This window comes from Dipodomys spectabilis, unplaced genomic scaffold, assembly GCF_019054845.1.
Source record: "Dipodomys spectabilis isolate Male_0828 unplaced genomic scaffold, ASM1905484v1 ptg000440l, whole genome shotgun sequence".
Lineage (NCBI taxonomy): Eukaryota > Metazoa > Chordata > Mammalia > Rodentia > Heteromyidae > Dipodomys > Dipodomys spectabilis.
Window position 1 is genome coordinate 1,511,221 of NW_024871117.1, and position 19,897 is coordinate 1,531,117.

Sequence of the window (19,897 nt, forward strand, 5' to 3'; positions counted from 1 at the left end):
AAAACACAAAAATGAAATTCTCCACATAGATATTGGATAACTACAGACACAGTTCCCTGCCTTTAATTCGCAGGCATACATCGGAAATATCCGTTTCTTGGATTCCAGGTTTGTCAGCTGGGTCACAGACCCAGAAGTTCACTGGATCTGCAATGCTTTATCAACATCATAACACTTGCAAGACAACAAATCCAGAATGAACATGAAGCTTCCACAATCAGTTCATCTAAATCTACTTGTGTTCATGCGTCTTTAGTATAGCAAAATACTAGCAGTTGGTAGCAGACCCCTCTGATATGACCAGATGACTATCAATCTTCTTTGAATAGTTTGCAGTTCTTGTTCATTGAAAAGCTAGGTTTGTAATAAAGGAGAAAAGTAAAAATTGCCTCTAATGAACCCTGTTCCAAAGAGTGAGAGAATGATAAATTGTCACTATTACTTCAGTTAATCTTGCACACACACATACACACACAACTGAAATTTTATTTACTATATTGAAAATTAATCTCTAGAGGACCAAGAAATAGAGATGAACAAACTTTAGGATTGTTTAATCACATCCTTCAAGAGAAAGGAAAATGGATGACATTCTTATATATAAAGACCCATGTAAGTTTGGGGCCTGGATGGATGTTTGAAATGCTTAGGTATTCAGGAGGACAAGAGTTTGAGGATGCTGGTTCAAAGTCAATCTAGGCAGAAAAGATTACCAGCTGGAAGCAAGTAAGCAGAGGGAGCTAGAGGCTCTAAATTCAAGCCCTATTATGGGGTCAGTGTGTGTATGTATGTATAAGAGAGAGACAGACAGAGACAGAGAGAGAGACAGAGACAAAGAGACAGAGAACATTTTGAAGATAGAAGAAAATATTTATAAATTATAATAAAAGTAAGGACATATGGAGGTCTAATAAGCCTATAGTGAGAAGATAGGAAGCGAGAAGGAGAGATAAGGAAAGAGAAGGGAGAAGAGATAGACAAGGAAAGTTTTAAAATATAAAGTTAATACTCTATACAACATAATACAATGCTTCTTAAAACCAAAGGAAGATACCCTACAAAAGGAAGGAATGTGTTGTGAAGGATGGGTGAGCCTCAGATTTCAGCCTCCCGATTATCTAGAATTACGAGGGTAACCCATCAGTGCCGATATTCTAGATTATTTTAAACAAATAGAAAATTTCTGTTTAAGAGTAAAACCATGCATGAAACTATCACAGTGTATTAGAAACTTTGTTTAACAACTTCTGATACATTTACATAAATAAGCATGAAAAAGTCAACAAATTAGTAAACTCATAGTACATATCATAAATATTGATTCATCTTCAAAGAACTAGTCTAAGCACTATGAATATAATGCTTACTCTCTTTGCTGCTATTTGTTTGCTTTTGGATTGAAGCCAGATACCAATAATTATCTACCTCAAAAATTATATCACTACTGTATTGTGAATGAGATAAATTCTCACAACAGAAACAATCTAATGATTTTTGTTCAATGAGATTGTTTTCACTGGTTGTATTAGTGCATAGTTTTCTTTAATTTTTAATATATTTTTTCAATTTTGTTCTACCAAAATGTTAAAGATAAAAGTCTTGTTATCTTTCACTCTTTTAATAACAAGTTGCATGAATTCAATTTATTCTGTAGCTAGGTCCATATTTTCTTATTTTATTATTCCCTTAAGGAGAAAAGAAGCTTACATTAAGAGGTAAATATTTGCTGTGGTCTAAATATTTCTTTCCCTCTAAATGTCATATCTGAAATTTCCAGCCTCCAAGCATATGATACTGGGATTCATGCAGATGAAGGAGCCTGCCATGGTTGATTTTGGTGCTTAGCTTGCTTGAAGAGCGAAGTGATAGGAGATTAGGCAAGTACACTTGCTGAGTGTCTTTGAGGGCATTTGCAACCAGATAGTAAGATCTTTGACCTGTTTCTTGAGGTACACCCAATTGGAATAGAATTTTGGTATGCGCTGGGAACTGTGGAAGGTGTGGTGATTTGTGAGGGTTTAGCTGAGTAGGAGAGTGTGTGAATGATGCATCTTGCCCTTCCTGTCTTTCTTCTGGTTCTTGGTTGCCACACCTTGCATAGCTGTGCTCTGCCATGCCCTCGCTAAGATGATACACTGAATGGTTTCTAACAAAGATAAGTAATATTTTTTTTCTCTCACATGTTCTGTCACAATGACACAAAAAAATCTAACTGAGCCTTAAAATGAGAATGTGCTGTTTCGGTTCCTCCCTAGCCATGTATTTCAAAAGCATTTGGAAGTGGTTTGCAGGAGAAATTTAGAAAAGTTAGGAGAAAAAAATCTTAGAATGCTATAAGCAGAGATAAGTGGGTGATTTTCGTGGGTTCTGCAAAGAAGAGAATACCAACAAGAATGGAGACTGAAGATCAGATAGGAGCAAGAATGTTACTGCGAAGTGAACTGGAGGCCATTCAGGTTAAATTAGGGGGGAAAAAAGGCTAACACATGTTTTGCCCATCTTTCCAGACTTTGTGGGAAGCTGTCATTAAAAATGACAGACTAGATTGGTGGAGAAAAAATTCAAGGAAGCCTAGCATTCAACATATGGCATTAGTCTCAATTTTTCCTCTAGAACTACAAGATATACTTTAATTTTGTTTAAAAGTAATTCACCTGGGTACCAGTGGCTCATGCCAGTAATCCTTCCTACTCATGAGGCTGAGTTCTGAGGATCACAGGCAGAAACGCAGAAACGTCTATGAGACTCTTATATCCAATTAAACAGCAAAAAATACTGGTAGAAGAGGTATCGCTCAATTAGTAGAGTGTTTGCTTTGAACACAAAAGCCTAGGACCAGGGCCAGACCTTCCCTGTATTCCAGTCTCAGTACACACATACACACACACACAGAGTGACCAAGTATAAGGTCATTAGTACTAACAGACTTAATAAGCTAAAATAAGTTTCTAAAAACAGTACAGGAAATGTAGTCTCTGATCCTTAATTCCACTTAAATAATGAAACTTGTTCCTTTAGCTTATTAACTATTCTATGCAATATCTTAAAATGAATGCTTTATAAAAAAACAATGGAAAATTAACAGAAACATGCCACATTTCAGATTACCACGAATGTATTCAATCATTTGTGTTTAATATATGTCTTTAATTTTCATAGATTGCTTAGTTTTAACTATAAAACTGCTCCATATAAGTCAATGCAGTAATGAGTCATATTTGAACATCTATGAGCTGAAAAAGTTAAGCAATAGGAGAATGACTTTTAAATGTGCAGTGCAGAGCCAGTTGTTCTATTTTCATTAGTTGTCATGTATTCTGCCATGTCCTTTATCTGCCTGAGAATTTACAAGGAACACAGCAGGTTGTGAATTTTTAATAGGCTTTCCTCAAGGAAAGAAAAGGTCAGTATTAACATAAAACTCTTCTTAAAGATTTGTGGCACAAATGTTTCACACCGGAAAACAGGTGTTACTAAGGAACTAAAGCCACAATAATCTAATATTTTTTCTATGCTTAAAGAAAACTTAAAATAGCACAATATAAATTCCCATAAAAGTTATGTCTCTGAGAGTAGATGCTATAAAGTTTGAGGCACATTATCCATGTTGTGCATGTTTGTGATATTACTTAATTATTTAATGAATCCAAGACTACATGCCTAATATCAAACTATAAAGTGATGAAAAATCGACATGAATAGGGAATAATCCTTCTGTAGTCTTAGTAAATGAGTTGGAATGGAAGAAGACATCAGAACAAATGTGGAGAAAGTATATATATAGAGAGAGAGAGATAGAGAGAGATAGAAACTGGGAGTAATGACAATTTTACAAGAACAAGGAAAGCCCAGTAAGGAGCCTGTAATTGAATAACACGTCCATTGTTTTCTTCCAGTAATTATTAGGAAGACTTCAACATAAATAAGTCTGTTAAGATTTGGCTTAGGTAACCAATCTATTCATCCATTAGAGGAAGCCGTACCCAAAGTTTTGTGAGGTATATCAAGTCTTTCAACTAACTTCATAAATGTCTATTGTATTTTTTTATTCATTCACCTCTTAAATATGTATAAAATGATCATTAAAACATTGTCTAACAGCAAGGACCCAAATGTGATCGTTGTTATCATTGTTCTACTTAGTTTTTAATTTTCCTCTGTAAGAAAAGAAGAATTAAAAATGGAAATTATTACCAACAAATGATCTAATGGTGGGAGAAGCATTTATTGTAAGCCTAGCTTCTTAATAGGAAAGTTTTCCATTTGTAGGTGTCATACTTGCATCTGCTAATTATATTCCGATTGGAAAAGGAAGGCATCCTTTCAGTCTCTGACTCTTAAACTCACTATCTTGTAGCTTTCATCCCTTTGATTCCCTGCTACCCATTTTCCTAATCCAACAGAAACTCCCTTAGTATGTGGTCCAATTACAGGATTTAATTTTCACTCTCTGTAGAATATGTGCAGGTAAAAACCCTGCTGTGATTTATGTGCTAAAACACATCCTGATAAAAATTAAATCTCATTATATGAATATGGTTGCCTTATATCTTTCTCTGCCCCAAATTTATGTTCTAAATTCACTCAGTATTCAAAAAATGAAAAATCTGTACAATATGATTTTTTTTTTAGCCAGTTAAACCCTCTAATCATTCTTTCTGTGGTAGTTTAGGCTCTGAGTTCCATGCTCAACAAATCCTCCCTCATTCCTATGACCTTGTTAAAGGCTGTCCTGTGAATTTTCATTTCATTCCTGATTCAATTCTTCTACAGAACCACAATCATATTTTTTATTGAATGAATAATATTGAATGAACAGATAGTAGATATCTGAACTGTCTATTAAAGCCATGAAGTTATCAGTTATCATGGTTTGATATTATCAAACATCAGTAATCCTTTCTTGAAATATTTTGACTTCAGAGTAAGAACTATATCCAATGCTCAGATCTACCATTGGGAGAATTGCCACTATATGCCCTTTATATCTAGTATGGGTTTCCCAGCCATTACCAATTATTAAGAAATATCAGTCTTGTGACTTATGAGTGCTCACTGGACATCAACTTCTGGTTAGAAGTAGATATTTCCTGAGTTCTGCTTTTACTTTATAGTTTCTGAATAGGTAAAAATGTATTAAGAAATATATTTGTTCCCTGGTTTCTTTACATTTTTAAAAGTTCATGTGTACTAGTTATCCATTGTTTCTGTAACAAATTTGTTTTTACTTCAATCAGAAAAATGTAGTTGCATGCAGGATAACAGCTAAGTGGTAAATACAACCCATTTTAAAATTTCAAAATATTTTTTAAAGAAGTGAGCTAATTCCATACATTTAAAGATGGGTAATAATTCATCATATCTAAAATATTTTTAATCATTGTTTATATCCACAACCTTTTTATTTTTAAATTTTATTTTATTATAAAGATGCTGTACAGAGTGGTTACATTTACATGAATAAGGTACATTTCTTGTTGAACATTGTGACCCATTAAGCTTGCTTTCATGCAAATAAATAATCATCCTTATGTGAGAAATATATTATTCATATATATATGCACTTAAATAAGAAATATGCAATATAGTATATTCTTAATTAGGTTAAATATGTGTTGATAAAAGTAATGTAAAGAACAAAATTAACAGTATAATTCCATTCACTTTTTCATGTAAGTGAAGAATGCTATCTATCATTAATTCATAATTCTCTAGAGTATAGGTTGGTGTAGCTATTTTGATTTATCTACCATTTGAATGAATATTGAAAAACATTGATGTTTTGATTTATCTACCACTTCATGAATATTGAAAACCGTAAATGTAACTAGTTCTATGATAAAATAGATCTGTATAAATTAAGAGGAACTGTACATATATTATGAATATTATCAGATAAGTAATAGTGGTTTAAAACATAATATTTTATTATGAAAAATAAAGCTGTGATACTGATAGATACAAAGCATATGGGTTCAATGGCACAGCAAAAGAGAAATGTATACTTGTTTTTCAAAGTTGGCTGGTGATCTTCCTGTGGCTAAGCTCCTGCCTTCCAGTTAAGAATCCAACAGAAGGAGGCAGTTTACCAATTCTTAGAGAGAAGAAAAACTGCAAGTGCTTAGAATCCATGACTCCCCCTCCAAATCCTTGAGTTTGAAAGTTTGCTTCTAAGTCTTAGAAAGCTCTTCTCTCAAAGATGGCCACCTAACAGCATAGCAAAATCACTGATAAATATCCCCAAAACAAGTAATTTTCCTGCCTCTGGACAGCTATTGGAAAAAAATTTAGGTAAAATTTGACTATGACTCACAGTCTGGTGTTCTAGCATTTACACTGGGCTGAAAAACACACTTGACTAAGATGTATATGCAAACTAAAACACTGCATTGTGCTGTGTTTATTACTCTGAAGGACTCAGTTTATACAATAGACTCAGGCAATTGAGTAACTCCTTGCTTTGAGACCTGCACACATCTGTGATGTCATTAATGAGTGCCTTTTATATGCATGGTATTGCAAAAGAGGGCTAGGTGTAATACATGATTGCCAGTTTTTACAGATTCTAAGCTCTCATTAATTGATAATTAATAATAAGTTTAAGGGAGTCCAAGTTTCTACAAAATATGAGAATAAAAGAATTTTTCATTTGCAGAAAAATATTGAATAACAGTGTTTGTACCATGGCAGCCTGGTGTTTTTTTTTTTCAGTTATTAGTGTTTATTTTTCTTTGAAAAAGGTTATTCACCATGCTAAAAGAATTTTTTCACATGAGGGTAGCTATTTCTACTGCATACAGTGAATGAGTATGATTGAACTTACTCAATGGAAGGAATTCTTTCAGCATTATATACCTGTAGACCTTATCATGGATATGCTCATTTTATTCTCTCCAGCTTCATTCAGACCAAGATAAAGGAGATGGATCGCTCAAATATATTTTATCTGGAGACGGAGCTGGAACTCTTTTTATTATTGATGAAAAAACAGGTGATATTCATGCCACAAGAAGGATTGATAGGGAGGAGAAAGCTTTTTATACTCTACGTGCACAAGCTATTAACAGAAGAACTCTGAGGCCAGTAGAGCCAGAGTCTGAATTTGTGATCAAAATCCATGATATTAATGACAATGAGCCAACATTCCCAGAAGAAATTTACACAGCTAGTGTGCCTGAAATGTCTGTTGTAGGTAAGTTCATTTATGCCATTTTTATAGTATTTCTAAAACAGCTGGAAAATAATTTCAAGAAATTCTCAGGATAGATTAGCTGACATTATGTTTTTATTTGTGTGGGTTTTTTTTTTTTTTGTCAGTTGTGGGGCTTGAAATCTGGGCCTGGGCACTGTCCCTCAGCTATTTAGCACAAGGCTAGTAGTGCTCTACTACTTGAGCCACAGTGCCACTTCCAGCTTTTTATGCTTATGTGGTGCTGAGGAATCGAACCCAGGGCCTCATGCATGCGAGGCAAGCACTCTACCACTGAGCCAGCTTCCTGGCCCACATTACATATTTTATTACCTACTGAGAGTAAGCATTTGGTGTTTTAGTTAAGGAAACAATGAAGGCCAAGAAAGATTAGTGCATTTTGACCTTCCTATGATTTTATAAATCTTTACACTACATAGAGAGAACTCCAAAATAACAAAAGGATGCCTGCAAATATATTTATCTCATAATTAGATGGGAATTCATAAAATCCTGATCCTAGATGTGATATTAATATAGACATTCTTTGCTGACTGAAAGGCACTGGTGCCAATAACCTCATAAGTACACATATTTATAATTATTTTTAGATAACATTCAATCTTAACACAATGAAAATGTAATGAAATAGTTGTTGCCATTAGATAACATTCAATCTTAACACAATGAAAATGTAATGAAATAGTTGTTGCCATGTATTGTTTAGGAAAATGTAAAGACATTTTTGCACTATTAGTAGACATTTTTGTTTTACAATGTATTTTCAATCCCTGTATAGCTGATGCCAAGATGCCAAATCTGTAGCTGTGAATTGGCAATGCTAAACTAAGAATAGAATTCATGTAATAACAAGTGTTGTTCACATGCAGTATTCACTATTTAATAAAAAGAAGTTTGTAAGATTGTCCATTTCAGATGATAAACCTGATTAGCTCATTTAATTCGTTGTTATTATTAACAAATATTTATTTATAATTTTATATGTATATATGCATTTTAATATATAATATACTAATTGTAAGATGTTATAAGATAAATATTATATAATATAATTTGTATAGATTTGTTTTTATAAATTTCCAATTCAAGTAAACCAGTTGAAACCCCATGACAATCACGTTCCAGAATATGTTTACAAATTTATATTCTAGAACATATAAAATAGAAAGAATCCTGAATGTCAGTGGCTCAATCTGGTAACTCTCACTTCCCTGTAATAGAAAGGATTGCTATTGGACAGCATCCTGTACAGAAAAGTTCAAGTGATTGCATTTCCAAACTAATCAACAAAATACTGGACTAGGGGAATGGCTTGAGCGATATACCACCAGTCGAGCAAGCTAACTTAAAAACAAAGATAACTTGAGTTCAAATACCCAGACAGGAAACATAAAGAAAAATAAAAAATAGAGGACACAAAAAGAGTAGGGCTATAATAGTCACAATATGAAATTTCTCTCTTCAATACAATACATTTACTGGAAAAGAATGATAAAACATTTTAGTTAAACAGAAAATAATAAAAAATCTAAAATGTCAGGAAATAGAAATAAATTTTGAGAGGTAGGTATTTAAATGTAATAGAAAACACATTTCTCAAATGCATATAAATTTGTTTAAATTAATGAATTTGAATAAACTAATGAAGTCTGGTACTTTTACTTGTAACACTGTTACAAATTTTCAAACTATGTATTTCTTAAAATTATCTGGTCTGGGATTGTTATTTAATTTTAATTTATTTAAATCCCAAGGATTTCCTGATGAATACTGACTATAAAGCTCTTACAAATATTATGAACTTTGTTTGTTAGATTTTACTAGTTCATGGAACTTGGGACCATCTTAGATTGTTTCTAAATTTGGAAATTAATCTATTCATAAAATTGTATCTGAGAGCAGATGTTAATTATTTTTACAATTAATTAGTGCACAGGGAGAGAAAGAAAAAAATGTACTTATTCCCCTGTGATTAGGCTACTCTTTACCCAAAACAAATCTATTATGTGAAAAGGAACTTACATATCCAACAACAACACTTTTTCTAAAGTGATCATATATACTATGTTCTGAATATGTAGAATTGCCTATTTCATAGAGGTTAACTGAACACTATGGAGTAAAACTCAAAGGTTGTCTATTTTAACATTCAGACATATTTATATTATTTTTTCCAAATATATATGTATATATGCATACTTGTATATGTACACATACATACATACATATATACATATATGAAGCAGCTTTTTTTAAGAGGTCAGTTGTAAAGCCAAACATTATTCAAGTCTTCTATGAAAACCAGTGCTTTTGCTCCTCCTTCTGGTGCTGTGCAGAACTAAGCTGAGTTTGGATACTTCAGGTACTTCTGTGGTGCAAGTCACAGCTACAGATGCCGATGACCCATCCTACGGGAACAGTGCCAGAGTGATTTACAGCATTCTTCAAGGGCAGCCCTATTTCTCTGTGGAGCCTGAAACAGGTCAGGAAGAATTAATATATATTTGCCAACTTAATTATCTTTATGATGTTTATAAGGAGAAAGAAGATCGAAGAACATAACAATACTTCACATTAAAACTTATAGAAGAGCTAGGCATGGTAGTGCATACCTGTAACTCTTGCTACATGCTAGATGGAGACAGGAGAATCATGGGACTGAGGCCAGTTTGTGCAGTTACTGAGTCTCCAGCTCCAAATCAAAAATACAGTACATAAAGTTAAATGAATAAGTGAGTTTAGTGGAAAGGCAAGTTTTTGTCACACTATAGATATTTTATTAAGAAATTAAAAATAAACATGTACTTCAGAGTCTTGTATCTGAAATCTCTTTTAGTTTTGTTAGACAAAAATGTAATGAAACATAGGTCCCATGGTTTCCCTTATTTGCAATAACTAGTATATGTCTGAGATAAGTTGATGTTAAGCGAAATGCACTCCAAGTTAAGGACTCAAATGTTTTCTTTTCTTTCTTGCTATTGTGTCTAGCATATTTACAAGATATTTCTTTGTTGTTTTGTACGTCCCTACCCGATGATACAACCCTGTTTTCACTATACTACCCCACAATATAACCCTGTTTTCACTATATTTGATGTTGATATAATTTGTGGAGGGGAAGGGAAAAAACAAATTGTTTAAATAGGGATACAGGTGGACCCATTGCAACAATGAGATGTGCAAGATGTTATGTAGAAAATGAACTAATGAACTTTACAACTTTGGCGGAGGGGGGGGGATGGGGAAACAAAGGAGGAGACAACAATGCTTGACAAGAAATGTACTCATTACCTTGCCTATGTAATTGTAACCCCTCTGTACGGTATTTTCACAATAAAAAAAAAAGGTAACTAAAACTTACATGTTGTCTTCAATCAGAAGCTAATTGATACTTCAATGAGCATAAGAAAATCACTTGTATTCTCTTCAAAGGAATCATCAGGACTGCATTACCAAACATGAACCGAGAAAACAGAGAGCAGTACCAAGTGGTCATCCAGGCCAAAGACATGGGCGGCCAGATGGGCGGCCTCTCAGGAACCACCACTGTGAACATCACGCTGACTGATGTCAACGATAACCCGCCTCGATTTCCCCAGAGTAAGTGACCTGGGATCGTCCTGCTGCAGTTCTGCAGGGCCAGAGTTCTGCAGGACAAGGGGAAAAGGTGGGAAGGGGAAAAAGGAAGAGGGACAGTGCAAGAGAAATGAAGAAACAGAGAGAAAGAGGGGGAGAGAGACAGAGACAGAGACAGGGACAGAGGGAGGGAGGGAGAGGGAGAGAGGGAGGGAGAGGGGGAGGGAGAGGGAAGGAGAGAGAGAGAAAGAGAGAATGAGACAGAGACAGAGACAGTCTTACTTCTATAATCCTAGCTACTCAGGTGGTTGAGAACTGAAGATCACAGCTGAAACCCAGCCCAGCCAAGAAAGTCTGTGAGACTCTTATCTTCAATTAACCACACACACACACACACACACACACACACACACACACACACACACACACACACACACACACACACACACACACACACACACAAGCTATAGCTCAACTGGTAGAGTACTATCCTTGATCACAAAAGTTCAAAGACAGCACGCTGGCCTTGAATTCAAACCCCAGGACCCTACATATGTGCACAAACACACACACGTGTGTGTGTGCTTGTGCGCATTTACACACATTGAAAATGTGCTGCTATATTCATTATGGATATTCACTGGAGTAATTCATTGGAAAATAGACATTTGAAAGGTAATAATGTTCAATGAAAATTTATTTTACTTGCCCATGTAATTGTAACCCCTCTGTATGGTATTTTCACAATAAAAAAGGAAAAAAATTATTTTACTATATTTTCATTTTTTAATATTATGGCTGATTTATTCATGTATTCAGTAAACTCCTTTTTCTAAGTTAAAATTTATAATCAGCACCTCTGGTTCATATTACACAAAATTCAATGCATTGATCATGGCTATAATCATAATCATGCTGACAACAATAACAAAGGGAAACAGACAATATTTCAATTCATGAATAGCATTTTAATAGACCACTATACCAGTTTACTTACTGCCCCACTCAATGTCATCACAATAACTTTCTCAGATCAATGTTGTGACCTCTATTTTACACATGAAAAATGAAGTTTAAGGGCCATATTGTCAAATTAAGACCAAATCACTAGAAATGTCAGAAATGTGTTGAAATTGATGTCTACATCCAGCTGTATAACATAATAGATTTCTAGGATTTTTAGACCATGCTGTATTTCATCTCATTATTTTTAAAATAATAGATGGACATGTAATTCATGGATTTTTAATTCCTACATTGCCTCTTATATTATGAATCTGTGTAATAATATCTGACCACTGGGAACATTCAGTCATGGTAATTGGAATGTTATTTGATAGTATAATCATCTAGCATCTGTGAAACTAAGTTTTTAATTTCTAATATCATTTTATTAGGTATACAAGGTTTGGAGTGTTCTACTATTCATGAGTACTTTCCTAATTCAGTAAATTATTGAAGCCTGAAAATTAATCTGTATAAAGACATCATCATCATTATCATCAGCCTCATAGTCTCATCATCATCAACAACAACCATATTAATATTTCTGCCAAATATAAAAGCATAAGAAAAGGTGGCTCAGGCAGACTCCTAACATGATCAAAACATTTCTATTTAATAGAAATATGATGTAAGACAAAAATACATGCCGTATATATAAGCTTAAACTTTCAGCCACACTTACCAGTGCTATTTTCTGTACTTTTTACATTTAGTCTTGAGAATAGTAACACAAATAAGTTTTCTACCCCCATTTGGTTGATTCAAGGTTTCTCACTTATAGGGAAGTTTTAATTTCAATAAGTGATTGATGATCTTGTGGAGTGAACATAAACTTAACAAGACTCTCCTATTCTGAGCATGTCAATCCATCGGTGTATATTCTCCACAAGTTATTTTTAAGGGCTGCCTACAAAAGCAGCCAAATTAGAAGTGATAGCAAACAATTCTAGAACCACTCAGTGTTTATATGTGATTTTCCCCTACTCATGCATCTATTTTTGTGGTTTTTTTAATATTTTCAGCTGACTACTTACTTTAGCCCATCAGTTTATATTGAAATGGTTCTGATCTTGATAAAATAGAGTAGCATTATAAAAAATGAGCATTGTTAAAACATATACTAAACATTTCAAAATATAGGCTCACTTATATTTACAATATGGACACGAGTTTCCTATTGCAATTTTCATCTCTTGAATTAGTTAAAAATCTGACATTTTTAAACTCAAGTCACGTGTTCATAATTCTGCAGTTGGAATCTCAAAACTAGTGTGAGGACCTAGATAATGTCGTTCTAACTTCTATGCTTCTAAACTATAGCTAGAGAGAGAGAGAGAGCGAGCATATTTCTGAATTCTTTCATTTACTTGGAGCATTCCATCTTTAGTTAATTCTATGGCATACTACTTACACATCCATTATATGACCAACTTCAAACCAGGTCCATTGGATTTTTGTTACGTCCCTACCCATTTTTATACAAAAGTAGAAAACCATCCTTGTTTTGGTTGGCACTTTTGTAGTCCTTGACCAAACATAACTGACCTCTTTCCTGGGATCCCTGTACCTCTTCAGCAGATGAACGCGCATGTTTTCATGAGACAAGGTCTTTCAAGGAAATTTTATGTAATGTACTTAGGGATTGAAGGCACGTACACTCAGCGAGCTGTGAGAGTGCCATAATCCCTGCCTGGTACAAGAGAGATTTGATTTAATAAGAGCTGATTTTCACTTTGTAAATAGAGTCAACCTCTCCTCTTCGGGGGATTCCAAGGTAATGTAGGCCCCAGGCACATGTGCATATTTTAAAGTTATCAAGCACTTTTCAACTGTCAGGCGTGTCCCAAGGAAGAAGCTTCAGTTTGGCAGTGAGGAAATAAAATTAAAAATCTCTCTTTTGTTCCCTCTTTTTATTATCCAAAAGCAAAATAAAAGCCCTTATTTAAAGGCACTATACTGCAATTTATATTGGCTGCATTTGCATTGATTGTTGCTATGCATAATAATAATAATAATATCCGCAAGTGTGTGTAGGTTTTTCTCACATTGTATCAATGAATTACAGAGAAGTAATTTCACTAAGTAATTGTTGATTTACTAACCATTGATTAATTTCAAGAACTGAAAAAAAGACAAAAACCTTAAAATTTTGATGAAAGCCATACTGTATATCATGGGCTATGAATCTAGGTTAGAAAGTAATGAATTTGAATACTCTTAAGAAATAAAAAATAGATATACTCACAATAGTTTTTATTATGATATAGTATAAACCCATATTTTCTCTTTTTTCTCTCTTTTCATTTCTACTTTTCCTTCTTTTTTCTCTCTTGGTATTTCTCTCCCTATTCTCCTATTCTTCTCTTGAATATATATATATATATATATATAAGTATATATATATATATACATATATATATATATACTTATATATATATATATATATATGCAGTGCAGATTTATTCAATAAAACCAGTTCTATTTTAAACTAAGGCTATAAACTAATAAATTTCCAGATATAAAGAGATTTAGGGAAGGAAAATTATTAAAATCCCCTTCTGAAGTAGAACAGTATTTTTCAGCCAGGGCAGCAAGGTACTCTGAGAGGAAAGCATTTTAGTGAGGAGAATACAATGAAGACAGTTGATTTTCAGGGAAAGTATAAAATTTGGCATAGCTAGACCTAAATGCTCAATATAAGGATTATGAAAGCTGAGAATTGGAATGTAGGCATTGTTAGCATCAGGAAGAGGATTGAATAGAGCAGAAATGTTGTATGTATCATCTAAGATAATTATTTCAGATCATTAGACACCGTTCTTTATGGGAACTAATTACTCTGGTAGCTGGTAGGGAGGAAGCAAACTCTTGGATAGTTAGGATGAGAGTTGATGAGCCTCTGAATTAATCTGCAGGGAAAGCTTTGAGATTATTGTATATTTAAAAGAGTAATCCATGGGATTTAGTAACCAGGTCAATAGAAGATTTAAAGGATAAAAGGTAAAGGAATCAATAAAAGGCACCACTTTCATGCTTGCTACTGGAACAAGTTGCCCAAAGAGGAAAACCAGAGACTTTAATTCAGCTTGAACATTTTGGATTGAGATAACTGCAGGCAGTGGTGGGTGTCTTCCTCTTAAATACTAGTGAAATGTGAAGCTCTGAGGTGTATCAGTGACATTTAAATGAACACAGACATTTAAGATGTTGGTCCCAGTTTTTGCCCCTAAACTGGTTATTTTCCTCTTTTACAATTATGCAACTGGAAACAGCACAGAACACCAACTGAGTGTGAAGGAGAATTGTTCTTGGTCAAGAACAAGAGAGACAGACAGAGTAGGAGGAGATGTTGAAAAACCAATTTCACCGATTTTTGAGGCAGGAGGTAATTGAAGAAATGATGAGGAGACTTTGCAACAAGGGCAGGGATTTGGAGTGAGTGAGCAAAGATTCTCTGGGGACTCCTGTGTTGCCCCTTTTGTTGGTTTTATGGTTTCTGCGCTCATTGTGTTGCTGACTGACATGGCTCTGTAGCTTATGTGGTTCGGAATGACCATGGGATTATAATGCGGTTAAAGGTTGTCTGGCAACCATCTCAGATCTAATAGGTGTTTGGGAGAATGCCTGAAGAGAAACTTCTAGTCTACCCAACATCCTGTCATGAAAGATAAACAAAATAAAGTAAGGGTAGAAATTCATGTAGATCACTGAGGGAGTACTCAAACTAACACATGCAAGCGTAACAAAATGTTAAGAGTCACAGAACCTGGTGAAGGACCATTTTCTGTGTTTGATAAAATAACATACTTCTTTAAGAGATATTATACGTATATGGAAATTACACATGGAAAAATCTACATGAAATGTTCAAGTTATTTCAGTGGAAACTTGCCTTAGGCTAAACTACTTGACATTTTTTTGCATAATGGTATTCAAATCACTCTCTATTGTGGAAAGTTCCAGAACAAATGCAATGTGGACAGTACCCTTAGGTGGGTATAGATATAAAAATACAGAATCTTTGCAATGCAACTATGTTTAGAACAAATTAGACTGTTGTTGAAGAGATTTTATTACATTTAAATGTTCAGTTAAGACACATTGTAAAGAGATTTCATAGTGAAATATAATACTTTCTATAAATTACTAATTTAGAGTGTATACACATTGCAATTCTGTTATTTATTGATGCCAATTAACTTGCTTCCGATTTCCAAAAAAAATGTTATTAAGGTAGATAACCCAGACGCTGGGGATCAGCTGATGTAAACTCTGTTGCTGCAGTGCTTCTTCAATGGCATTAACAGGAAATTAAGATATCCCTCAGTATTTCATTTTGCTCCTAAATTGAGCAAAAGGAAATGTTAAATTACTTAAATAAACCAAAAAGTTAAATCACTTAAATGTACAACAACAAAGTTCCTGATCATGCCTCCCCTGCTCCCAAAGTTAGGTTTCTGCCTTTTTTCTGGGAAGCATCTTCAATTCTGAAGCCTTCTTAAGTTTGTCAGTCTCTAGTGTGACTTTGAGCTCTCCTCTGTTTTCTCCTAAATGCTCATTTAGCATTGCATAATTTCCTTAACTACTCTGCTCTTGCCTCCGAGGAGCTTTATCTTGTTTTTAATTTCTTCCTGTTAAGCTCATTAAAAAACATCTTTTGAGCATTATACAATGGAACAGTTTATAAACGTGCATAATTGTGTCATTTTTCTTAAAGCAAGTATTGAGATTGTTGTGCAGTGCAGAGATGTTACCGTAAGATTACACACAAAGCCAATAAAAAAATAAACTAATGTTAAATTATTTTGTTGATTCATATATGTGGAGCTTTTTAATTTTAACTCTGGAAAAGTAGAGAGCTTTTATGTAAATGTGGATAGCAGCGAGGGCAGGGAATAGAAGATAAAGAAAAATCAGCTCTTTGAACCTCCAGGTTTTCATCTACAAAACAAAACAGTAGTTATTTGTTTCTCAGCTCAAAACCTGGAGAAAAGCAATTGTACCCTTGTTCTACTCCCAGTTGAATGCTGGCATCGTTTTTCTGTTGATCTACAAAAACAAACAAACAAACAAACACACCTCACCCCATCATAGTCCTGCAGTGACTCTTACACACTTTGAGCTGCCAATTATTTTTTGCAATATAATTTTGCAGTGTTTTTAATATCCTAATGCAAAAGAGAATATTGATCAAATCATAGTAGAGAAAGTGGCCTGGAATCTTAGTCCTACATACTGAAAACTCACAGTATGTTAAAATTATTTGAACTTTTAATAATCACAACTCAGAGCATTTGTGAGTTTCTTATTATCAGTTCAAAGTGTACTTAACTAAGTAACCTAGATATGTTGCTTACTTTCCAAAAACCCTGTGATGTTTCTTTGAGACTTTTAGTTAATAGAGCTTTCCCATATACGATATAGAAATTGTAATTGCCTTTCTCATTACAATGATCTTGGATGTTTAAGTGGCTAACCAAAGGAAGAACATGCTCACTAGGAATAAATATTTATCCATTCTAAATATTAAAAGAGAAGCAGATGATTCAGGCTGACACTGAATTTTAAACAGCAATAAATTTGAATTGATAGGAAGGCATAGCACACAATTATGGGTCCATCATCTCTGGGATTAATATATATATATATATATTATGTATATGTATATATATATGTATATATGAGAATATATATACATACATATGGAGCATGCAAATATATGTCTTTAAAAAGAAATGAAATCAGAGATGAATGATAGGCTCTTCTTTGCCATTGGGAACATGTGCAGAGAGATCTTTACCTTTTGTACAGTTCTCTTCTGCTTCCTAGAAACAAGTAGACATTCATAGAGGGAGAAAGGCTGATCCTGAAAGCAATTTTGATTTACTTAACAAACTTCTATATTCATATTCAACATACAAGACTAGAAAAAAACATAGCAAAGTATGAGTGGATCACTTCAATACACAAAATATAGAAATATACTTTTAATATTGGAGAAAAGGTTTAATATATCTTGTCCTAAAATGACTCTGAGCATAAATTTAATTCTAAAGAAAGAATTAACATTTATTTATGGATAGGCATATACAGAGTATAACGAATAAAAATGTTTCCAATGAATTAATACTAAATTCTTTATAGTATTAAACAATTGTGATGTATATGCATAGCATGTATACTTATAAAAATGCTATGATTAGGCGGGCACCAGTGGCTCACGCCTGTAATCCTAGTAGCTCAGGAGGCTGAGATCTGAGGATCACGGTTCAAAGCCAGCCTGGGCAGGAAAGTCTATGACACTCTTATCTCCAATAAACCACTAAAAAATCGGAAGTGGCGCTGTGGCTCAAGCAGTAGGGTGCTTGCCTTGAGCTGAAGAGCTGAGGGACACTCCCAAGCTCAGAGTTCAAGCCCCACGACCGGCCCCTCACCCCAAAAAGCTATTATTATTTTATAAAATAATTCATCTATGTTTAAATCTATAAACTTTATCTTCATGATTTATAGAACATTGCAAACTATCTTACACATATTTTTTAAAGTTTAAGAAAAAGACATACATATATGTATATAGATATAAATATTTATTTATGTAAACACATTAATGTACAAATTACCATCCAACATCTACTTGGCAGATGAACAAATAGATGATAATATAATTTTTATCAAAGCTTTGTACAATTTTAGGTTCATAATAGAAACTAGTGAAGCATATTAATTTTTGTTTAGCTCTTAGAAGCTACTGAAAATCAACATGAATGCAACTAACTCTAATTAACATGAAATATACTCTTTACAATGAATATGATATCTGCAATAATCAAGATGCTAAATGAAATGAGCTTCCGATATTCAACCACTGCTTAGTGACAAGGTAAAACTGGACAGATTCTCACAATAAATATTCTAAGCAGGTAGTTCAGTCAACTTCAAAGAAGTTCAAGCTAGAAATAAAAACATAGAACACATTCTGAGAGATAGTATTCAGAGCTAAATCAATGAGACAGTCAAATGGACCAAAAAAATATTTTTCTTCAGTAATCCCTGTCTCTCTCATTTTTGCTATGTTATTTATATGTATATATATATAGAGAGAGAGAGAGAGAGATAATATACAGTTATTTTAATACAATAAGAAAATGTTTTATTAAAATTAAATGTAATGAAATGTTCAAGATATTTCACTTTTAGATACATGCACATAATACACATTGATGAAGTTTACTCCCTTCATTACGCTAAATTCCCTCTTTTTCCTCCTTTTAAAACTGTTCTTAAATGTGTTTCATGATACTAATTTCATTCCCATTTGTAGCATACCGATTAATGAACTCCCTATCAACTTCTTTTCACTTCTCTTCTCTGGGAAGTACCTCCCAAAATACTTCCATTGTATAGTTTTGACATAAAGATTTTATTTACTTTTTATATCTAGATTCTGCATATTGGCAAAATATTCAATATTTGTATTTCCTTTGCTTGTTTTGTTCTAGTTAAGTAAAAATGAACATTTGAAAATAAATTTCCCTAAATATTTTAATGTGGAATGTATGTTTTATATATACATATGTAGATATGAAATATATGTATATATATCACAATTCTTTTTATTTTTATTTTAAATATATATTTTTATTGTAAAGATACTGTACAGAGGGGTTAAGTTACATGAGCAAGATAATGAGTCTATTTCTTGCCGAGCATTGTTACGCCCTCCTTTGTTTTTCCCCTACAATTCCTTTCCTCCCCACCTCCCTACCTCCTCCCTCCCAACCACCCCCCAACTCTGTAAAGTTGTAAAGTTCGTTTTCAACATGTACATCTCAATATTACAATGGGTTATCCTGTATCCTTATTTCAGCATTTTTTATTTCCCTTGTGCTCCCCAAATTAGAAAAATGTGTATAGAAGATGAAGGACACCAGAATCAAATACTGTGAGAAAAGAGGTTGTACCATAAGGAAGAATTATATTAAGTGAAGTAAGCCAGACTCAAAAAACATAGGTCCCATATTTTCCCTTATCTGCAATAACTAGGATATGTCTAGGACAAGCACAAGAGATCAAAAGCTATGTACATATGACCATATAACCTGATGC

The 19,897-nt window shown here is 33.6% G+C and overlaps 1 protein-coding gene across 3 annotated transcripts in view; it reads left to right on the top strand.

Moving 5' to 3' along the window:
• Positions 1 to 19,897, top strand: part of Cdh10 (cadherin 10) — an 83,715-nt gene that overhangs the window by 30,349 nt on the left and 33,469 nt on the right. For all 3 annotated transcript variants that reach the window (XM_042668505.1, XM_042668506.1, XM_042668507.1), the window contains exons 2-4: positions 6,898 to 7,192; positions 9,573 to 9,692; positions 10,643 to 10,810. In XM_042668505.1, the coding sequence (XP_042524439.1) occupies positions 6,898 to 7,192; positions 9,573 to 9,692; positions 10,643 to 10,810 (583 nt within the window). The remainder of the gene's footprint in view (positions 1 to 6,897; positions 7,193 to 9,572; positions 9,693 to 10,642; positions 10,811 to 19,897) is intronic.